Here is a 25,296-nt window from a genome sequence, read left to right on the forward strand (position 1 = left end):
CCACCGATCCTTGTGGTACCCCGCTGCTGACTTCAGCCCATTTTGAGTAACTACCATTTACCATTTGAGTAAACTACCAACGACTCTTTGTTTTCTGTCCCTTAACCAATTCTTTACCCACTTGCATACATGGTCCCTCAGTCCCTGCCTCTGTAACTTCAGAACAAGACTGTTGTGTGGAACAGTATCAAATGCTTTCGCAAAATCCAAATATACCACATCATCCGCATGAGCAACATCCAGATTTGCACTTACCTCCTCATAGAAACCGAGCATGTTGGTTAGGCACGACCTGTTTTTCATGAATCCATGCTGGTTATCAGTTATTAGACTTTTCTCTGCTATATACTTTTGAAGTTCATCTCTTAGAATACCTTCACATATTTTACATACCACAGATGTCAAACTTACTGGAAGGTAGTTACTTCGTTCCACCTTCTCACCCTTCTTAACCAGTTCAGGACCGGGCTATTTTGCTCCTTCAGGACCAGACACCGTTTAGCCCTTTTTAGCACGTGTTAGTTATAGCCATTTAACTTTTTTATTTGTTGTGCTAACTACGTGATTTTTGCGACGTTTTTTTCCGTAGACAATGCAGGTGTCTTTTTGTATCGTTTTTATACACACCTTTTTTGCTATTTTAGAATTGTTTTTCATAAAGTTTTAAAATAATAGTAAAAAAATAAGCTTTTTTACGTTTCAGCTATATTTTTTTGGTAATAACATAGTTTTACCCTAAAATAGACCTTTTATTTGTGATCGTCCATGTCTACTGTAAATTTTAATATATTACATGTCTATATTAGGGTAATTGGGTCAGCGCTAGCGTTACAACAATGATTGGCGGGGTGTAATTTTTTTTTTAGGGTGGGTATTTTATGTGTATTTATTATTTTAATTTTTTTTGCACTTTACTTTACTATTTTTTTATTACTATGGTCTGTCCCTCAAAGGTCAAAAAAGACCTTTGGGGAACTTTATATATTTTTTTCTTTCTTTTACACCATGTTTTTCCACTGTAACTGGAGCTGCACAGCAGCCCCAGTTACAAGGGAAATCAGCCCTCTTATAGTGACGATTGTCACTAATAGGGCTGTGCTGGGTCTAGTAAGACCCAGCAGCAGTCTGTCACTAATGGCACCCGGCGATCATGTGACCAGTCACATGATCACCGGGAGGAATAGAGACAGCGCTGCTGCTGCTGTCTCTATTCCTATACACAGCGTTCATTGAGCGCTGTGTAAAAAGACATCGGAGAAGACAGAAGCAACGAAAGCTGCTTCTATCTTCTCCTCAGGGTCCCCGGCAGTCACTGACAGCCGGAGACCCGACATTCAGCTGCCCGATCGCGTGGGCAGCAAGTTAAAACCCGAGCCGTAAAAAGTCTATGGCTCGGGTTTTAAGGACCCTGACCGCTGGCCGTAAAAATACAGCCAGCGGTCGGGAACCAGTTAAATATTGGTACAACATTAGCTGTCCTCCAATCCTGTGTCACTGATCCTGTTACAAGAGAGTCTAAGAAGATGAGATACAATGGTCTGTACATTACTGAGCTCAATTCCCTTAAAACCCGTGGATGAATGCAGTCTAAGCAAGGGGCTTTATCAATATTTAATTTACTCAGATGCAGCTGTACTTCATCCTGTGTAAACCCCTCGCTTCACCACTCAGTAACTGTACATTGTCGCGGGTGAAAAATATCGGACACAGGCTCTGATCTCTCTGTTGGTGATGAGAAGTTGGAGAGATCAGAGCCTCTATCGAGTTGTGTGCCAGTCAAATAAAAAAATAAAAGAGAATAAACCCCTAATTTTCAGTTCCCTGTTCCCAGTGTGTGACCCCACCTCCTCCCAGTGTATAAGGGAGATATATTTTTAATTTTTTCATCATAATTCACAAAAAATAATAATTAATTTAGTTGATAGGTAGTTGTCTAGGTTGTCTACGTCAATTTGTCGTGTCAATTGTCAGTTAGTCAGCATCAATCTGTCAAGTCAGTTCGTCAGCGTCAATCCGTTTTGTCAGTTGCCATTGTCAATCCGTAGCGTCCGTCACGTCACTTGTCAGTTAGTCAGCGTTAATCCGTCACTGTAAGTCACATCACTTGTCAGTTAGTGAGTCAATCCGTCACTGTCAGTCGTGTGTCACTTCTCTGTTAGTGTCAATCCGTCACTGTCAGTCACGACACTTGTCAGTTAGTCAGCGTCAATCCGACACTGTCAACCGCGTCACTTGTCAGTTAGTCAGCGTCAATGCGTCACTGTCAGCTGCATCACTTGTCAGTTAGCAAGTGTTTAGTTAGTAAATGTTAGTTAGTAAGTGTTACTCCAGACCCTGCTTTGAGGCCTTTCATAAATTTCTGCACTTTAGTGACAACTCCCAATGCTCTCTCCAGGATGACCCCAATTTCGATAGACTTTTTAAAATAAGGTCCCTCATTAATATTTTTTCCAAAAATGTTTATGAAATCTACACCCCAGAAAAAGACATTTCAATAAACGAATCCCTGGTGCACTTCAAGGGCAGGCTGAAGTTTCGCCAATATTTTCCAAATAATCGTGCCAGATACTGGATCAAAATGTACACTCTGTGTGAATCTGAGACCGGATACACACATGCTTTCCGAATTTATGAGGGGAAGGACAGAACTATACAGCTCCCAAACTGTCCCCCCGCCCTGGCCACAACTGGGAAGACAGTGTGGGACCTCCTGCACCCAGTTTTATCAGGGGTACAAGTTGTACTTGGACAATTGGTACACAAGTGTATCCCTGTTCAAATGTCTGCTAGACAAAAAAACAGTGATCTGTAGGACGGTGCGAAAAAAAACAGAGGCACCTTCCCAAGTCCCTCATCGGCCAATCCCATCAAATTGGCGAAAAAAGGGCATTGCTGCAGGATGGCGTTTTGTCACTAAAATACAGGGACAAAAAAGATGTCTGTATTAAGTAGACCATAGGCCCTGGGCTGTTCCACAAGCTTGGACCCCCCTTCTCCACCACCGCCCTGCCACACCATGTCTATATTATAGATATTATATATAACACCACCTGTCTGTGTGAGCATTGACAAATGAGTGTTACGATTCCCCTTGTCAAAGAGCGGTGTCCCTACATACTGACAGTCTCCAACCATCGCTGACAGTATCACACTGTGTATCACACATCCTCTTGACAATGGGAATGGTAACACGCATTTGTCTATTAGTCCTGGGTACATAAAGACTTTTTATTGAATACAAGGATTTCCTATAACAGACATGTCAGGAGAGGGGACAGAACAATAAATCCAATGACTCACAAGTGATTTCTTCTCTGATGGGAGTCGCTCTCTTTTCTTCTCTTCTCCATCTGACACAGACCATTATGACGAATTCTCCTGATGAATGCAAAGTTTCCTGATGAGAAATCTTTGCACCTCGATTCTGCAGCCATTTTCAGCATCTATAGCAACACCAAAATTAATAAACCAAACACCCAAAATTGTTTTATACCCCAGACCAAACCCCTAAGCAAATTAAGACCCCAGGCCCATACATTAACTCAGATCAATAAATTCAATCCCCAAGGGGTAACTAAACTTTTAAAAAACATTTGGCATGTCATAGCGATATGTCAGAAGTTTTGATCGATGGGGGTCCGAGCACTGAGACACCCACTGATCGCTAAAACAAAGTGGCAAAAGTGCTCGGGTGAGCACTGTTCCACATTATTTCTGATTGTCTTTCCTCGGAGCGGTGTACGGACTCATAGACTTTCTATTGAGCCCATACACCGCTTACTCGGCTATCAGAGGAAAGAAGATCAGAAACAAAGTGGTACAGCACTCACGTGAGAGCTTCTGCCACTTTGTTTTAGCGATTGGTGGGGTCTCAGTTCTCATATCTCCACCGATCAGAAATTTTGACATGTCACTATGACATGTCAATTTTTAAAAAAAAGTTCAGTTACCCTTTAAGCAGCCAGACACCCCTCCCCTTGCAGTAAATTAACTCCTGAGGGCTATATGGGGGGATTATACTGCAAGTGGGGGGGTCAGTGCATCTGACTGACTGCTGAGTGCTCTATGGATGGGTGTGAGCGTCTGACTCTTATGGCTCTGGAGGGAAGGAGTTATTCCCTTCATAGAGACCTCAGAAGTCAGACACTCTGACCCCCCTTGCAGTATAATAACTACTGATGGCTCAATGGGGATGGGGTTATACTGCAAGGGGGGTTCTGAGCAGCTGAGGGCTCTATGGGTGGAAAATAATTTCACACACAAAAATTCAGAAACTAAATACCCTATATACAATTCACACTAACACCACACACTATATATTCAAACCACACACACTACACACACACACACACACACACACACTACACAGACTTACATTATACACACTATAAAATTTCTACACACAACACACATTATATAGACTTACACTATATACAATATACACACACTATATAGACTTACACTATATACACTATACGCACACACACTATATAAACTTACATTATACACACACACTATACAAACTTACATTGTACACACACACACACACACACACTAGTTACACACACTATACTATATATGCAATATACACACATATTATATGTAATATACACACACACACACAGACTTACACTATACTTACATTATACACACTATAAACTGTACACACAGCACACACTATATAGATGTACATTATACACACTATATACACAGAATACACTATACAGACTTACACTATATAAACTATACAAACACACTATATAGACTTACGCTATATACACTTTACACACACACACTATATAGACTTACATTATACACACACAGACTATTTACACACACACTATACAATATATACACTATACACACATATATGCTATATACACACACACACTTACACTATATACAGTATATAGACTTAGATTATACACACTATAAACTCTATACACATAGCACACACTATATAGACTTACATTATACACACTATACACACCACACACTATGTAAACTTACATTATACACACAGCACACACTATATAGACTTACACTACATACACAGCACACACTATATAGACTTACATTAGGCACCCTATACACACACACACACACACACACACACACACACGCACACACTCACCACACACTATATAGACTTACACTATACACACTATATACACGCACCCACACACTATATATACTTACATTATACACACAGCACACACTATATAGACTTACACTATGTTCACTATACACACACACACACTATATAGACTTACACTATACACACACCACACACTATATACACACACCACACTTACCAGAGCCTCTTCCTCTGCGGTGCTTGTGCTTGGGCAAATCCTACAGGACCGTAGTCATTTGACTGTGATGTCACTACAGGTCCTTCATCTCCTAGTTGCAGTCTTGCCGTTATCAAGCAGCTGCTGGAGGTTTGGACAGAAGGGACAGTCCCCCTGTTCTCTGGCCGCAATTGACTCCCCCTTGACTCCACTGCACATGCCCCCCACCTCTTCATCAGCAGGTGGGACCGATGACCATGAAAATGCGGCAGGCAGGCATTGTTACTTGATGTTACTTCTACCAAATTTTTATAATAAAATCAAACTTTGTATTTTACAATTTTGGTGTTTTCTGTTTTTTAAGATGTACATGTAGATTAATATTTGGAAGGTCTGTTGTAGGTAAAGGATCTACTTAGGGCAAAATTTGAGTCAAAACCTTGAACAATTTTTGCAACAAAATCACACATTTTTATGAAGTTGTCTATGACTGTAAACTACTAGGGAGGATTTTCACAGCCTTCAATATCTAGAAACCACTGGCATCGAATATGTAAATAGCAGTAAGCTTGTTTGTTGACAGTTTCCAGATAGTAAATTAAATTTGCATAATACCCATGAAAAAAAATAAGAACAGAAAATAGAGAAACTACACTAAAATGTAGAGAAGATATGTATTTTAAAAATCCAAGATTTTACATTTGATAAGCATATGCTGATACCAGGATTAAATGTGGTGGAAAGAACTGTAAACAATAGGGCTGCTGAATGTAGAGCTTAGGCTTCGTTCACATCTGCATCAGGGTTCCGTTCATGGGTTCTGTCTGAGCTTTCCATCGGGGGAACCCATGAGCGGAATCCAAACTGAAACATAGGTTTCTGTTTGCATCACCATTGATTTCAATGGTGACGGATCCGATGCAAAAGGTTTCTGTTTGTCACCGTTGTGTAAGGGATCCGTTTTGACTGAATCAATACCGAAGTCGACTGCGCTATTCATTCCATTAAAACAGAACCCTTACACAATGGTGGCAATTGGAAACTATTTGCACCGGACCCGTCACCATTGAAATGAATGGTGATGCAAACGGAAACCTGTGGTTTCCATTTGTTTCAGTTTGGATTCCATTCGTGGGTTCCCCTGACAGAAAGATCCAACGGAACCCATGAATCGAATCCCGACACAGATGTGAACGAAGCCTTACGGCAGCAAAGGTTATGTGTTTATGTGCTACACAGTTAAATCCAGCACAGCCTTTAAATTTAGACTGAGCTATCGAGACAATAGCTATTTTAATTTTACTGATTGTGTATATCTTTGTGTTTTTATTACAGTTACAACTACCTGTGGTGCATTGAAGAGAGCAAGATTAAATCTACTGGTAAGGGATTGCCTGTAATTATTATAGTATTATTTCTTGTATCAGCTACATTTAGTAACGCTAGGCTAAAGGGAATGTATAGGTTAAAACGTGATTTGTGGAAAAAGAGAGAACAGAAATGTATATATAAACATTGTTTAATACTATATAAACATTTATAAGACATATAGCCATTCAAATACAATGAATGAATAAGTGAATGAATGAATACCCTTTGAGTATAGTGTAGGCTCAGCCCGTGAGCCCGCTTAATACTTTCCCTTGCCGGCTATGACGTAACCCTATAATAGCTGAGATACTCTATTAAAAGAGACAAGTTTTAGGGCTTGTCTACACGTAATGGAATTGCTGCATATTTTCCGTCTGGAATTGCGGATGGAAAATACGCAGAAGAATACAGTAGCAGCAAAGTGGGTGTGAATGAGCAAATGTCATCCACACACTGCGGAACATTTCAGCCCAGAAATTCACCTGCAGTGCGTATTTTTGGTTCCGCAGCATGTCAATTTCTGATGCGGAAAGTGGACTGAATTCCTGCGTTTTTCAGAGGACATACCACCATCACACAGACTTGAAAAAAACGCAGCAAAATCCGAACTATTTTCTGCAGTAAAAAACGCATGAAATGGTGCGGTTTTTCCGCAGCGGATTGCCTGCTAGTTTAAGCGGAAGTGCTGCAGAAATTTTCTGCAGCAGATCCGTTACGTGTGGACAAGCCCTTACTGTCAACACTTCTACAGTGATAACCCCAAAGCTTTCTAAACATATAATATTATACAGCATATAGATATTTACTACATCACATGCATAATTATTCAACACTGTGTCTACAATATAATCTTGACATCTCCATCAATGTGCTACCGTCTGCAAAATGGCTCAATTAGTACGATAATTCCATCTGGCAAATAAAAATTAATTGTTTTTATAAAGTGGTTACCTTATCATGAAAACTCAGAAGCATTTCCTATATTGTGCTACATGTGATTATAGGGACATTGTGTGGATCCAATCCTAACAAGCTACCCACAATGTGGAAATTGCTGTGGATGATCATTTATTTTGACACAATATTCCCTTGGCAACAACTGAATTGGCAGAGCACAAGATAGGAAGATTTGCTCTAGGGACCCACACCCTGAACATCAGGGGTTTTGTCCTATAACTACATCAATATCTCCACAGAGGAAAAGGTAGTGAAAGAAAAGTTTATCACATCTTTTAAGCAAATCTATCACCATACTATGACTAAAAGAATATTATATTGTTTGGTTAATAGCAGCTAACAAAGAATACAGTGAACCATAGTTACGAGTCCGCTGTATTCATGAGGGGAGCACTCCCCCACCCACCGCCTCACCTGCATACATTGCAGTCATCAATCACTGGTCAGAGGGACAGGACGAGTCCGCTGTATTCTTTGTTAGCTGCTATTAGCCAAATGGAATAATGAATAAAATTTGCAAACCTGAAATTTTATTTTCCTGTACTTCAAAGGCAGCACACAATGGTTAAAGTTTAAGTACGACCTTATTGGACAGAAAATAAAAGTTAATTAGCAATGAGAATGATTAGCAAATGAACTGTTTCGGAAAGACAGGACAAATAGAAAAGGTGTATGTCTGTATGTCAGAAGTGATATGAAGGTGAGTGTGAAAGAGACAATAGTGGGTGAAGATTGTGAGGAGGTTGAAACCTTGTGGGTGGAATTACAAGGGGAGGTAAACACTGAAAAGATTACTTTCGGTGTAATCTATAGACCTCCCCCCCAATATAACTGAGGAGATGAATGATCGGTTATATAAACAGATGGAGCGGACAGCACAGGGGGGTACTCTAGTGACAATGGGAGATTTTAATTACTGGGATATTAATTGGTGTCATGGTTCGGCTACAACTGCCAAGGGGAGAAATATCCTCAACCTGTCACAGGAAAATTTTATGGGCCAGTTTGTGGAAGACCCGACTAGAAGTGAAGCTCTGTTGGATCTGGTCATTTCTAATAATACAGAGCCTGTTGGGAATGTCAATGTTTGTAAAAAACAAAAAACAAAACCTCAGTAACATTGACCACAATATAGTAATATTTTACCACAATCCAAAAGAAGAGGCAGCACTCCAATGATATAGAAAAATCCAAAATTTATTCACCCAACATACAGGCAACGTTTCACCTTCCCATTGAAGGCATTTTCAAGCCAATGGTAAGGTGAAACGTTGCCTGTATGTTGGGTGAATACATTTTAGATTTTTCTATATTGTTGAAGTGCTGCCTCTTCTTCTGGATTGTGATGTAATTTCGCTTTGAGGTCTTTTGTCAAGATTCCTCTGAGGATAGCACCCACTACATGCTATAGTGCAGCTCCTGGATCTCGTTTGTTCCTTGTAATATTTTACCTATACTGTAATAAACAAACACAGGCTGGGAGGGCAAAAACACTTAATTTTAAGAAGGCCAATTTCCCCAGGATGAGGGCTGCAATTCAGGATATACACTGGGAAGAACTAATGTCAAATAATGGTACAAATGATAAATGGGAGATTTCAAAATCTACTTCGGGTAATTATAGTGCAAAATGTATTCCTATAGGTAACAAGTATAAACGACTGAAATTAAGCCCCACATGGCTTACACCTTCTGTAAAAAGGTCAATACAGGACGAAAAAAGGCATTTGATAAATACAAATCTGAGGGTACAGCTGTAGCCTTTGTAAATTATAAAGAGCATAATAAAATCTGTAAAAAGGTAATAATATCAGCAAAAATACAAAATGAAAAGCAGGTGACCAATGATAGTAAACCAAATCCCCAAAAATTCTTCAAGTATATAAATGCAAAAAGCCACGGTCTGAACATGTAGGACCCCTAAATAGTGGCAATGGGGAGTTGGTCACAGGGGATCAAGAGAAGGCAGAGTTACTAAATGCGTTCTTTAGCTCTGTATATACAACAGAAGAAAGAGCAGCTGATGTAGCCGGTGACAGTGCTGTTAATATATCAGTTGATATACTGAATTGGATGAATGCAGATATGGTCCAAGCTAAGTTAAATAAAATAAATGTACACAAGGCCCCGGGACCAGATGGGTTACACCCTAGAGTTCTTAACCCCTTCCCGACATTTGCCGTATGGGTACGCCATGGAAAGCAATGACTTCCCGCATCTTGCCGTACCCATACGCCGAATGTTTGGCACCGGCTCAGAAGCTGAGCCGGTGCCATCATCACCAGATCTCAGCTGTATCTTACAGCTGACATCCGGCTGTAACGGCGGGGATCGAAGCTAATTTAATTAACCCCTTAAGTGCAGCGCTCAACCGCGATCGCTGCATTTAAGGTGTTTGCAGCTCATCGGAACCCCAGCAATGAAATTGCCGGGGTTCCGGTGGCTGCAATGGCAACCGGAGGCCTAATACTGGCCTCCCGGTCTGGCTAGCACGGAAACCGGTCAAGATCCGCCCGGCGGCGGAGCCTGATCGGCTTCCGTAGCTGCCGGCAAGATGGCGCCGGCTCAGGAGCTGATCCGGCGTCATCAGCGGTGGAAGTCAGCTGTATGTTACAGCTGACATCCACCTGTAACGGCAGGAACCGAAGCTAGCTCCGATCCCTGCCATTAACCCCTTCGATGCAGCAATCGAAAGCGATTGCTGCACCGTAGCGGTTACTAGCAGATCGCCAGCCCTGACAGGCAATCGGGACTGGCGACTGCTGCTATGGCAACAGGAGACACAATGGTCTCCTGCTCTGCCATTACGGAAGCCGATTAGGCTCCTCCGGGAGGCGAAGCCTAATCGGCTTGCTGTCAGTGAATAACTGACACATCTAATACATTGCAATACGTAGGTAGTGCAATGTATTAGAAAAAAATAAATTTGACAGCTGGACCTTCAAGTCCCCTAGTGGGACTTGAGAAAAAGTGTAAAAAAAGTATAAAAAAGTGTCAAAAAAAGTGAAAAAAATAAGTTTGAAAACAATAAAAGTTTCAAGTAATAAAATAAAACACAATCCCCCTTTTACTCTTATCAAGTCCTTTATTATTGAAAAAAAATAATAAACCATACGTATTTAGTATCGCCGCGACCGTAACGACCTGAGGTATCAAAATATTATATTATTTATTGCACGCGGTGAACAGCGTAAAAAAAACCTGTAAAAAACGATATCAGAGTTTCTGTTTTTTGGTCACTTTGCTCTATAAATATAGGAATAAAAAGTGATCAAAAAGTCGCACGTATTCCAAAAATGGTACCTATAAAAACTATAGCTCGTCTCGCAAAAAACAAGCCCTCATACAACTCTGTCGACAAAAAAAAAAAAAGTTATGGTTCTCACAACTTGGCGACAGAAAAAATACATTATTTTTACAAAAGTAGTTTTATTGTGCAAAAAGTTGTAAAACATAAAAAAGTCCTATCAAATAGGTATCGCCGGAATCGTACTGACCCGCAGAATAAAGTTAACATGTAGTTTATAACGCATAGTGAATGCTGTATAAAAAAACCTAAATAAAACTATGCCAGAATTGCGTTTTTTTTGTTTACCTGACCTCCCAAAAAATAGAATAAAAGGTAATCATAAAGTCGCATGTACCCCAAAATGGTACCAATAATAACTACAGCTCGTCCCGCAAAAAACAGCCCACATACCACTACGTCTATGCAAAAATAAAATTAGTTATGGCTCCAATAAGTCAGGAAATAAAAAATATGCAGTTGTGTCCGAGGGGAACATTTCTTCTGTTTGAAGATGCGATTTATCAAGGACCTAAAATTAGGGAACCAGGAAAGGGAGGGCCCAAACATATCTGCTGGAAGCGCCAGTGCCCGTATTATATCAGGACAACACTTCCCAGCAAAATTCCCCAAACTGCAAAGGAGCGGAGTGTGGATCAAAAGGGGGATAATAAAGGACGCCATATATCAGTGTGACACCGGCCTGTGCAGAAAGGATTGCTTCACAGTGTAACACAAATCTATGGATTATTTTATTGTTTTTTTTACCCCATTATTATACCGCCTGACTTTGCCCCTTATATACTCCGCCCGGCTTACATGTACCGCCACATTATAAACGGAAACACCAGCAATATTCAAACAAATCTACTACCAAGCAAAATCCGCTCTCCAAAAGCCAAATGGCGTTTCCTCCCATCTGAACCCTACAGCGTCCCCAAACAGCAGTTTCCTTCCACATATATGGCACTGTCATACCCGGAAGAACCCTTTAAGCAATTTTTGGGGTGTGTGTCTCCAGTGGCATAAGCTGGGCACGACATATTTGCCACTGAAATGGCATATCTAGGGAAAAATATAAATTTTTAATTTGCACCATCCGCAGTGCATTCATTTATGGAAAAGACCTGTGGGGTGAAATGCTCACTACACACCTTAACAAATGCCTTGAGGGGTGTAGTTTCCAAATGGGGTCACTTCTCAGGGGTTTCTTTTTATTATTTCACATCTGAGCCTCTGCAGTTGTGTCAAATACTTTGTAAATCGCCAAATTAGGCCTAAATTTGACATGGTACGCTTTCACTCCTGAGCCTGGTCGAATGTCCAGGCAAAAGATTAGTGCCCCATGTAGGGTGTTTCTAAAACCAGGAAACGCAGCATAATAATTAGAGAGCTGTCTTGTTATGGTGGCACAAGATGGGCACCACATATTGTCCACATATCTGTGGAAAAAATCCCATTTTCACTCTGCAACATCGAGTTCACACTAATTTCTACAAAACACCTGCAGGGTTAAAATGCTTACTACACCACTAGGTAAATGCATTGAGGGGTGTAGTTTCCAAAATTGGGTCACTTCTAGGGGGTTTCCACTGTTTTGGGCCCACAGACGCCCAGAAACCAATCCAACAACATCTGCACTCCAAATGGCGGACGTTCCCTTCTGAGCCCTGCCGTGTGCCCAAACAGCAGTTTATGACCACATATGGGGTATTGCCGTACTCGGGAGAAATTGCTTTACAAATGTTGGGTTCTTTTTTTCCTTTATTTGTTGCGAAAATGAAAAAATTTGCGCTAAAGCTACGTCTTATTGAAGAAAAAGGATTGTTTTTATTTTCACTGCCCAATTCTAATAAATTCTATGAAACATCTGTGGGGTCAAAATGCTCACTACACCCCTAGATTAATTCCTCAAGAGGTGTAGTTTCCTAAATGGTGTCACTTTTTGGGCGTTTTCATTGTTGTGTCCCCTAAGGGGCTTTGCAAATACGACATGGCCTCCGCAAACCATTCCTGCTCAATGTGATCTCCAAAAGCCAAATAGCGCTCTTTCCCTTCTAAGCCACGCCGTGTCTCTAAACAGCCGTTTATTACCACATGTGGGGCATTGTTTTACTCTGGAGAAATTGCTTTACAAATTTTGTGGTGCTTTTTCTCCTTCAGTCCTTGTAGAAATGAGAAAAAATAAGCTAAACCTACATTTTCTTTGAAAAAATGTAGATTTTTATTTTCAGGGCCTACTTCCAATAATTTCAGCAAAAAAACTGTGGGGTCAAATCGCTCACTATACCCCTAGATAATTTCCTCAATGGGTGTAGTCTCCAAAATGGGGTCACTTGTGGGGGGTTTCCACTGTTTTGTCTCCTCAGGGACTTCGTAAATGTGACAAGGCTTCTGCAAACCATTCCTGCTAAATGTGATCTCCAAAAGCCAAATGGCACTCCATCCCTTCGAAGCCCTGCCGTGTGTCCAAGCTGCCGTTTATTACCACATGTGGGGTATTGTTTTACTCGGGAGAAATTGCTTTACAAATTTTATGGTGCTTTTTCTCCTTCAGTCCTTGTGGAAATGAGAAAAAATTTGCTAAACCTACATTTTCTTTGAAAAAATTTAGATTGTCATTTTCAGGGCCTACTTCCAATAATTTATGCAAAAAACCTGTTGGGTCAAAACGCTCATTATACCCCTAGATAATTTCCTCAATGGGTGTAGTTTCCAAAATGGGGTCACTTTTGTGGGGTTTCCACTGTTTTGTCCCCTCAGGGGCTTTGTAAATGTGACATGGCCTCTGCAAACCATTCCTGCTAAACTTGAGCTCCAAAAGCCAAATAGCGCTCTTTCCCTTCTCAGCCACGCCGTGTCTCCAAACAACCGTTTATTACCAGATGTGGGGTATTGTTTTACTCGGGAGAAATAGCTTTACAAATTTTATGGTGCTTTTTCTCCTTTAGTCCTTGTGGAAATGAGAAAAAAAATCGCTAAACCTACATTTTCTTTGAAAAAATTTCAATTTTAATTTTCACGGCCTACTTCCAATAATTTCTGTAAAAAACCTGTGCGGTCAAAATGCTCACTATACCCCTAGATAATTTCCTTGAGGTGTGTAGTTTCCCAGATGGGGGTCACTTTTGGGGTATTTTGACTGTTTTGGCACCGCAAGAGCCCTTCAAACCTGACATGGTGCCTAAAATGTATTCTATCAAAAATAAGGCCCCAAAATCCACTAGGTGTTCCTTTGCTTCGGAGGCCGGTGCTTCAGTCCAGTAGCAGGCTACGGCCACATGTGGGATATTTCCTAAAACTGCAGAAACCGGGCAACAAATATTGAGTTGCATTTCTCTGGTAAAAGCTTCTGTGTTATAAAAAAAATTGTATTCAAAATTTATTTCTGCAAAAAAAGATGAAATTTGTAAATTTCACCTCTACTTTGCTTTAATTCCTCTTTAATGTGTAAAGGGTTAAGACATTTTCTAAATGCTGTTTTAAATACTTTGAGGAGTGAAGTTTTTAAAATGGGGTGACTTTTTGGGGGTTTCTAATATATAAGGCCCTCAAAACCACTTCACAACTGAACTGGCCCCTGTAAAAATGGCCTTTTGAAATTTTCTTGAAAATGTGAGAAATTGCTGCTAAAGTTCTAAGCCTTGTGATGTCATAGAAAATAAAAGGATGTTCAAAAAACAATGCCAATCTAAAGTAGACATATGGGGGATGTTAATTAGCAACAATTTTGTGTGGTATAACTGCCTGTCTTACAAGCAGATACATTTAAATTGAGAAAAATGCTAATTTTTGAAATTTTTCTCTAAATTTTGGTGATTTTAACAATTAAATACTGAACATATCGAGCAAATTTTGCCAGTAACTTAAAGTCCAATGTGTCACGAGAAAACAATCTCAGAATCGCTTGGATAGGTGAAAGCATTCCGGAGTTATTACCACATAAAGTGACACATGTCAGATTTGAAAAATGAGGCTCGGTCAGGAAGGTCAAAAGTGGCTAAAGAGGGAAGGGGTTAAAGAGCTTAGTTCAGTTATTTCTGTCCCCCTCTTCAAAATATTTAGAGATTCTCTAGTGACTGGTATAGTGCCAAGGGACTGGCGAAGGGCAAACGTGGTGCCTATTTTCAAAAAGGGCTCTAGGTCTTCCCCATGTAATTATAGACCAGTAAGCTTAACATCCATCATGGGGAAAATGTTTGAGGGGCTATTGAGGGACAATATACAGGATTATGTGACAAAAAATAGTATTATAAGTGACAGCCAGCATAGTTTTACTAAGGACAGAAGTTGTCAAACCAACCTGATCTGTTTTTATGAAGAGGCGAGCAGAAGCCTAGACCGAGGGGCCGGTGTGGATATAGTGTTTTTGGACTTTGCAAAGGCATTTTACACTATCCCTCATAGACGTCTAATGGGTAAATTAAGGACTATAGGTTTAGAAAGTATCGTTTGTAATTGGATTGAGAATTGGCTCAAGGACCGTATCCAGAGAGTTGTGGTAAATTATTCCTACTCTGAATGGTCCCCGGTTATAAGTGGTGTACCCCAGGGTTCCATACTGGGACCACTATTATTCAACTTATTTATTGATATAGAGGATGGGATTAATAGCACTATTTCTATTTTTGCAGATGACAACAAACTATGTAGTATTGTTCAGTCTATAGAAGATCTTCGTAAATTGAAAGCTGATTTGGACGCACGAGTGTTTGGGCGTCCACTTGGCAAATGAAGCTTAATGTAGATAAATGTGTAAAGTTATGCATCAGGGTACCAACAATCTGCATGCATCATATGTCCTATGGGGAGCTATACTGGGGGAGTCACTTGTTGAGAAGGATCTGGGTGTACTTGTAGATCATATACTAAATAACAGCATGCAATGTCAATCAGCTGCTTCAAAGGCCAGCAAGATATTGTCATGTATTAAAAGAGGCATGGACTCGCGAGACAGGGATATGATATTAACACTTTACAAAGCATTAGTGAGGCCCCATCTAGAATATGCAGTTCAGTTCTGGGCTCCAGTTCATAGAAAGGATTCCCAAGAGTTGGAAAAAATACAAAGAAGAGCAACGAAGCTAATTAGGGGCATGGAGAATTTAAGTTATGAGGAAAGATTAAAAGAATTAAACCTATTTAGTCTTGAAAAAAGACGACTAAGGGGGGAGGACATAATTAACTTATGTAAATATATGAATGGCACATACAAAAAATATGGTGAAATCCTGTTCCTTGTAAAACCCTCTCAAAAAACAAGGGGGCACTCCCTCCGTCTAGAGAAAAAAAAGGTTCAACCTGCAGAGGCAACAAGCCTTCTTTACTGTGAGAACGGTGAATTTATGGAATAGTCACAGCAGGAGCTGGTCACAGCAGGGACAGTAGATGGCTTTAAAAAAGCCTTAGATAATTTCCTAGAACAAAAAAATATTAGCTACTATGTGTAGAAATTTTTTCCTTCCCTTTCCCATTCCTTGATTTAACTTGATGGACATGTGTCTTTTTTCAACCGTACTAACTATGTAACTACAGGCTACTATAAAATAACTCTGAACCCAAACTCCAATGCGTAATATGAGGCAATCGTTTATTTAACCCCTTAGTGACCTGCCTATTTTAGGCCCTGAAGGCCATGTACACCTTTAATATCTTGTTTTTTCTGAATTTTTGTTAAAAATACAATTGTGCATCAGTGTGATTGTTGGAACTTCCTAAATGAATTTTATGAAAAAAAAATTTTACTTTTTGAGATACAGCTGCTTTGTATTTTATATATCGTTCGCTAAGACCTGAATCTGTCAGGTCCGCGGGACTGACGGGTTCAGTGACAGGGGATCCTGCGTGTCTCTGACATACAGGATCCACCTGTAATTGATCACATCTGAATTATGAACTTAGATATGATCGTTACCAGCTCGATCCTGCGTGTCAGAGACACGCAGGACCCGGTGACACTGAACCCGTCAGTCCTTGCGGACCTGTCGGATTCATGTCTCATCACAAGATACAGCTGCTCTGTGTACAGGATGTAAAGCAGCTGTAGCTCAAAAAAGTTTAAATAGTTTTTAATAAAAAGTATTTAGGAATTTGCACCAATCACAAGGATACACAGTTTTATAAAAGAAAAAAATATGTCAAAGGTGTACATAGCATTTAATGACCAAGCTATTTTTTTTTAGTTTTTCCATCGTTCCATTCAAAGAGTTATAACTTTTTTATTTCTCCGGCGACATAGATGTATGAGGACTTGTTTCTTGCGGGACAAGTTGTATTTTTTTTTAGTGGCACCATTTTGGGGTACATACAATTAACTGATGAACTTTTATTAACTTTTTGGGGGGTAATGGAAAAAACCCTGAAATTTTGCCATACTTTTTTGTTTTTTAAATTCAAGCTGTTTACCGTGTGGTATAAATAACATAACTTTATTCAGCGAGTGATTACGATCACGGCAATGCCACATTTTTTTTATACCGTATATACATATGGTTTGAAGCGCTACTGTACGCATAATGCGCTGTCCAAAATTTCAGCATGTCCCCCAGTTGTTTAAATCCATAATCTTTTTTCATTTTACGAGTAATTCAACTACAGCAACTAACTCAGTCTTTTTTGTTTAATAAAAATTTTTGTTTATGAAAAATAAGGTAGAAGGAGTGTAATTAACACGTTCAATAGCAGAAATTATATATCCTTGCATGTGTTTTTTCACTATATATCCATTCATATTGTATATATATATATTCTTTGTTATTTCTCGTTGTTTGACATCCTTTATTCAATTTTATTCATATGTACTATGGGTTTCTTCCTATAAGCCTGTGCAATATCGCATGTTTTTTCATCTAACTAGTGTGAACTAGCTTCTATGTATAGGTGTGGCTACAGCAAACCTGCAGCTTAATTAATATGCTTCTCAAAAGGTGGTAGTTCCTTTCTGACCTCAAATGTTACAGGATTGGTCGATGTTGATTTTAAAACACATGATCTAACTGTGTTACGGTATGCTATATGTAAGAACACTCCGTTCGAAACACGTTAGCAGTAACACGTCCCACCTGTGTCCCATGGACTTTTATTCTTTGTCGAAATAAAGCTCTTTTTATATCTTTCTACATGTGGATGTGCTGAGGATTTTCTTCCTAAAACTCTTCTAATTACATATCAATGGTAATTCTCCAGTTTGGATTCCCATTAAAAATTTTAATACAATGGAATAAATCGTGATTGACCTTATATGACAAGAAAATAAGACTTGTATTACATAGTTAGTTAGTTAGTACGGTTGAAAAAAGACACATGTCCATCAAGTTCAACCAAGGGATGGGAAAAGGGAAGGGAAACATTTCTACACATAGGAGCTAATATTTTTTTGTTCTAGGAAATTATCTAAGCCTTTTTAAAGCATCTACTGTCCCTGCTGTGAGCAGCTCCTGCGGTGACTATTCCATAGATTCACAGTTATCACAGTAAGGGTGGATTCACACGAACGTGTATTGGGTCCGTGCGGGCCGCGTGGTTTTCACGCGCCACGCACAGACCAATACAAGTCTATGGGGCAGTACAGACAGTCCGTGCTTTTTGCGCAGCGTTTGTCCCCTGCGCAAAAAGCGCGACATGGTCAATATCTCCGCGTATTTCGCGCATCACGCACCCATTGAAGTCAATGGGTGCGTGAAAACCAAGCAGGTCGCACAGAAGCACTTCCGTGCGAACTGCCTGTTTCGCGCACCAGCTGTCAAAAGGATGAATGTAAACAGAAGAGCACCACGAGCTTTTCTGTTTACAAACATCCAAACGGAGTGTCTTTGAGATGAGTGAACCCGGACAACCGAACCGAACTTCACCGGGTTCGGCCGAACTCGTTTTGGCCGAACCCGGCAAAAAAAATTCCGGTACGTGACGTCAGGAGATAGTCACTGTCCAGGGTGCTGAAAGAGTTAAACTGTTTGAGCACCCTGGACAGTGACTTCCTATCCCAATATACATGAACGTGTAAAAAAAAAAAAAGAAGTTCTGACTTACCGATAACTCCCGGCTTCTTCCTCCAGTCTGACCTCCCGGGATGACAATTCAGTCCAAGTGACAGCTCCAGCCAATCACAGGCCAAGCACAGGCTGCAGCAGTCACATGGACTGCGGCGTCATCCAGGGAGGTGGGGCCAGATGTCAAGAGAGGCAAGGCAAGGCAAGGCAACGGCCGGGAGGGAAGTTCTCGGTAAGTACGAACTTTTTTTTAACAGGTTTCTCGATATTGTGATCGGCATTCACTGTCGAGGGGGCTGAAAGAGTTAACTGCCGATCAGTTAACTCTTTCAGCACCCTGGATAGTGACTGACGTCGACTAGACTCATCTCTATGATGGCGGCTGCGCGAAAATCACGCAGCCACGCATCATACACGGATGACACACGGAGCTGTCAAGTGGTTTTTGCGCGCGCAAAATGCCACGTTTTTTGCGCATGCAAAAACGAAACGTTCGTCTGAATAAGCCCTAAAGAAGGCTTGTCGCCTCTGCAGGTTGAACATTTTTTTCTCCAGACAGAGGGAGTGCTCCCTTGTCTTTTGCAGGGGTTTTACATGGAACAGGATTTTACCATATTTTTTGTATGTGCCATTAATATATTTATATAAGTTAATCATGCCCCCCCTTAGTCGTCTTTTTTCAAGGCTAAATAGGTTTAATTCTTTTATTCTTTCCTCATAACTTAGATTCTCCATGCCCCTTATTAGCTTTGTTGCTTTTCTTTGTATTTTTTCCAATATCCTTTCTATGAACTGGAGCCCAGTACTGAACTGTATATTCTAGATGAGGCCTCACTAGTGCTTTGTAAAGTGGTAACATTATATCCCTGTCCCGCGAGTCCATGCCTCTTTTAATACACGATAATATCTTGCTGGCCTTTGAAGCAGCTGATTGACATTGCATGCTGTTATTTAGTATATGATCTACAAGTACACCCAGATCCTTCTCAACAAGTGACTCCCCCAGTGTAGCTCCCCTAGGACATATGATGCATGCAGGTTGTTGGTACCCAGAGGCATAACTTTACATTTATCTACATTAAACTTTATTTGCCAAGTGAATGCCCAAACACTTAGTGTGTTCAAATCATCTTTCAATTTACGAAGATCTTCTATAGACTGAACAATACTACATAGCTTGCTGTCATCTGCAAAAATAGAAATAGTGCTATTAATCCCATCCTCTATATCATTAATAAATAAGTTGAATAATAGTGGTCCCAGCACTGAACCCTGGGGTACACCACTTATAACCGGGGACTGTTCAGAGTAGGAATCATTGACCACAACTCTCTGGATACGGTCCTTGAGCCAATTCTCAATCCAATTACAAACGATACTTTCTAAACCTATAGTCCTTAATTTACCCATTAGACGTCTTTGGGGGACAGTGTCAAATGCCTTTGCAAAGTCCAAAAACACTATATCCACTGTGGCCCCTCTGTCTAGGCTTCTGCTTACCTCTTCATAAAAACAAAATCAGGTTGGTTTGACAGCTTCTGTCCTTTGTAAAACCGTGCTGGCTGTCACTTATAATACTATTTTTTGTCTATATGCCAAACTATGTCATCCGGTGGCAGAGGGAGGCTTTGCATTACAGTACTTTAGACTGTATTCTCTCTCGTGCCAGGTTCAGCAACTTGTTGATCAGAAATACTCAGCAGCAAACAGACTGGTTTTGGAATTGGGGGGACCTGTACATGGGGATAATGAATTCCAAGTCCTGGACACAGGAGACCTCAATAAGTTCAGTTATAAAGTGTTTGGTCTATATCTTAGGGTTTGACACGTTTTAAAGCAGAAATTGGGAGTTAGATTTCTTTCATTAACACCTTTATGGGGGAATTAATTCATTCTGCAGTTTGCTCTGATAGAGGATAGTACATTTTGGCAGAGACGGGGGTACAAGTAAAATATCACACTTATTCATTCACAGTTCTGTTAAGACCCCTGATACACTCCAGAGGGAGTTTGGTATTTCTTCTGGGAATCTTTTTAATTTTTAAAGTAACACACTCGTCAGAAATAACACTTGACAAAGAATGCTTTAAGATTGGACCCTTGGGGTTTATAAAAAAAGCTATATAAAGGCAGATTAGAAAAAGGGTTACTTTGAGGGTGTACAAAAAAATGATCATGCACCTTAATCAGGATAGCAATGAAAGTTGTAATAGTAATGAAAAATGGGGGAAGGACTTGGCTAAAGATTACACAGTTTCATGGGTAGAGTTTTTTCAAGGGGGTGGATAGAGTGTCACTGAATTACTCTTATAGAGTCTCCCAACTTATGCTGATGCATCAATTGTATAACACCCCAAAACTTCTATGCACTATGGGATGCAGAGAAAGCTCCTAGTGTCCTAAATGTAATATAGACCAGGCAGATCTCATACATCTAATATGGCAATGCCCACAATTGCATCAATATTGGTCCAAAGTAATTGATATTTGATAAATTGATAAACTGTGTTTAAAACAGGTATAGAAGATTCCTTGGGCTTTATCTTGCTAGGGATCCCTCTCAAGTACCAGGACTGAAAGGAGCGGAGTACTGTAACCTAGTGATTCAACTGTTTATGGCAAGATTTCAGATTCTTAGAAAATAGTTTGCCAACGATCCGACCCTGGTGAATGAATGGCAGAAGGTGATACTTAGGGTATTACTATATGAGAGATCGTATTTCCGGGCAAAAGGGAGGCTCCCATACTTCCATACTAAATGGAAGTGGTGGATTGACCAGCTAGACCCAAAGGATAGGTCATAGACTCAGGATGGAGTTTTAATGTGGCCTTACACTTGGCCCCTGTATCCATCTTTTCTTAGGTTTTTCCCAAGGTGGTAAGGACTTAGCTGTCGGGGACATGATGTATGCAGCCCTCTGACTACCCCTTAACATAGTTGGAGACAGGCAGATGAGGGTATAAAAATACAGTACAAATCGAGATCCAAGAGATCAAGCGAAGCCAAGATGGGGCCTAATACTCTGGCACTTATGGGTGACTTATGGGTGCTCAGACAAAAACTTACATAGGCAGTCAAATTGAATCATGTGACAGGGAAGTCTTCTAATTTGAAGGTAGCTTAGCACGCTGACCACTAGAGGAAGCTCTGGAATGCAGCACCGCACGCTGACCACTAGAGGGAGCTCCCATATGTAGTACCGCATGCTCACCACTGGAGGCAGCTCTGGAAATGGCTGAAAGATGACACTGGGTAGAAGTGAAGGTTCTACTTAGGAGCTGGGACAATCTGACATGGTAAGTAGGCATTTTGCGCCGTTTTTTTTTACGACGAGACATAAGTAAGATCTCAGAAACAGTATACACGGGCTTACCAGCAAGATTAATATCCTTGAGGACTACTGTAGGTACAGAAACCGCCTTCTATTTCTTACCCAGGCAGCAAACAGACCACATAATGCCAAAGAATCCTGCAGAAAGGTGTTGCCCAGTGATAAATGGGTGGGGGGCAGAGACCACTCTCAGTTTCACACTTCAGCAATATAGCCTAAAGGTATAGAAAATCTAGCACATCAAATAATCCAATAGGGACAGAGGAAAAAAGCAGTTGCATCTGGATTCCGAGTCATTTTTATTAACCTGAAGGTAATTTACAAATTATTTTCATTGCCAATTAAGTTTTCTCTGCTTTTCAATAGGGTCGTACCTAAACTTAACGCTTTTGCTCTGCCTGAAGGACAACAGGACTTTTTTTGTCCTATTTATGCTAATAGTGCAGCAGATCTGACTCCATACTATGTTGGCCTTAGACAGGGCAGCATAGTTTGATGACAAATCCGCTTTAGGGTACAGTAATGGGGTATTTATATAATGATGTTTTACCTTAAATTTATATAAGAAAAATAAACAAGAATTTGCTTGCCACCCATGGAGTCTTAATGGCTAGTAAGAAATATTATTTATTGATGAAGCGACTACAATGTTCTAGAAAGTGCGGTGGCACAAATATAGTCAATTTATACCTTTTTCTAAAAGTTTATTTCAGAATCAATTTATACCTTTTTCTAAAAGTTTATTTTATACTTCCAAACTTAGGTCAAATGCGGCAACAATAAATTACGCCCATTGTTTCAGCTGACCTGAAAATGATGAAGAATGAAGCTAATCAAGACAATATTTGGATTATTGGATTTGAAATTGTAACATAATTATGGAAAATTGTTAATATTATTTTTCTGTCATACACTGAACTTAAGAATTGTATACAATAAAAATACATTTAATCAAATAGGTTGTCAAATCTGTTAGTGATTTTATAGATACCAGTTTGAATATAAATTATTATTCTGTGTAATGTCGGGGTAGGGAGACAGACAAGTGAGCCCTAATCTACCCGCCACTCAGTCCCTGCAACTGGGTGACGGTCCCTACACTCAATAGGTGCACGACAGACAAACAGACAAGGGTACAAAGAAGCCAGGGAAATGGGGAAGTTGCCCACGGGGACACCGTGAGCAACAAGCGAAGTGAACGAGCCGAGTCAAACCAGGAGATGAGCGAGGTACAAGAACGCAGAGCAGAAGAGTGGTCAGTAAAGCCAAGGTCAATCACAAGCAGAGGATCAGTAGTTCAAGAAGCTGCAGCAGGGCCAGGAAACCAGCAGAGAAGAATCACAAGCAAAGGAAGAACAGGAAAGGCAGGTATAAATAGACAGAGGGCGTGAGCTAGCTCCGTCTGGCCAGGCTGTGATAGGTTCTCCCACTCCTAAGCCTGCCACCCTGAGTGGTGGAAGATGGAGTCAGTCTCACAGACATAGAAGCAGGTGCAGACTGATTACCTATGGGCGTCGACACAGAAGCTGTGTCTGGCAGATCCTTTACAGTACCCCCCCTTTTATGAGGGGCCACCGGACCCTTTCTAGGTGGACCTGGTTTATTGGGGAAACAGAGGTGGAACCTCCTGAGCAATACCCCAGCATGAACATCCTGGGCGGGTACCCAAGTCCTCTCCTCAGGCCCGTATCCCCTCCAATGGACCAGGTACTGGAGGGAGCCTTGGACCATCCTGCTGTCCACAATCTTGGCCACCTCGAATTCTACCCCATCAGGGGTGAGAACAGGGACCGGAGGTTTCCTCGAGGGAGCCAAGGACGGGGAGCAGCGTTTAAGGAGGGAGGCATGAAACACGTCGTGTACTCGAAAAGATGGGGGAAACTCCAGTCGGAAGGAGACAGGGTTAAGGACTTCAATGACCTTGTATGGCCCTATAAACCGGGGAGCAAACTTCTTGGACGGGACTTTAAGGCGCACATTTTTTGACGATAGCCACACCAGATCCCCGACCACAAACAAGGGGTTAGCAGAACGTCTTCTATCTGCCTGAGTCTTTTGTATTCTCTGGGACGCCTCTAGGTTCTTCTGAACCTGGGCCCAGACTATGCACAGTTCCCGATGAACGACATCTACCTCGGGACTGTTGGAACTGGTGAAATGGAGGAGAACCGTGGATTAAACCCAAAATTACAAAAAAAGGGGGAGACCCCTGACGAGTTACTGACCCCGTTATTAAGGGAAAATTCAGCGAGGGGAATGAATGAGACCCAATCATATTGACAGTCAGAGATAAAACACCTTAAATATTGTTCTAGAGACTGATTAGTCCTCTCAGTTTGGCAATTAGTTTCAGGATGGAAGGCAGAGGAGAAGGACAGATCAATCTCCCACTTTTTACAGAATGCTCTCCAAAACAATGAAACAAATTGTACCCCTCTGTCAGAAACAATATTGACAGGGACCCCATGGAGACGCAGGATGTGTTTGACAAACAAGGTAGCTAACGTCTTAGCATTGGGTAGTTTCTTGAGGGGCACAAAGTGGCACATCTTACTGAAGTGGTCTACTACAACCCACACCACCGACTTGCCTTGAGATGGAGGCAAATCGGTGATGAAATCCATGGAGATATGGGTCCAAGGTCTCTGGGAAACGGGCAAAGAACATAGTAAGCCCGCTGGTCGGGACCTGGGAGTCTTGGACCTAGCACAAACTTCACAAGCGGCGACGTAGGCCTTAACGTCTTTGAGCAACCCAGGCCACCAATAGTTTCTGGCAATGAGGTGCTTGGTACCCAGGATGCATGGATGGCCAGATAGTGCAGAGTCATGATTTTCCCTAAGTACCCTTAGCCGGAATTGCAGGGGAACAAACAGCTTGTTCTCAGGAAGGTTCCCGGGAGCTGAACCTTGATCAGCCGCGTCTAAATCAGAATCAATAGAGGAAATGATTAAACCTGGAGGCAAAACACAAGCAGGATCTTCCTCCGAAGGAGGGCTGGCCATGAAGCTACGCGACAGTGCATCAGCCTTAATATTTTTAGACCCAGCCCTATAGGTGACCAAAAA

General features: G+C 41.0%; 1 protein-coding gene across 1 annotated transcript in view; it reads left to right on the top strand.

Annotated features, from left to right (window-relative positions):
• LOC142657459 (uncharacterized) overlaps positions 1-23,067 on the top strand; it is a 116,519-nt gene extending 93,452 nt beyond the window's left edge. Inside the window, exons 14-15 of the mRNA XM_075832491.1 lie at positions 6,630-6,676; positions 22,992-23,067. Coding sequence (XP_075688606.1) covers positions 6,630-6,676; positions 22,992-23,039 — 95 coding nt within the window. The 3' untranslated portion in view covers positions 23,040-23,067. The remainder of the gene's footprint in view (positions 1-6,629; positions 6,677-22,991) is intronic.
• The last annotated feature ends 2,229 nt before the right edge of the window (positions 23,068-25,296 follow it).

This window comes from Rhinoderma darwinii, chromosome 7, assembly GCF_050947455.1.
Source record: "Rhinoderma darwinii isolate aRhiDar2 chromosome 7, aRhiDar2.hap1, whole genome shotgun sequence".
Classification (NCBI taxonomy): domain Eukaryota; kingdom Metazoa; phylum Chordata; class Amphibia; order Anura; family Rhinodermatidae; genus Rhinoderma; species Rhinoderma darwinii.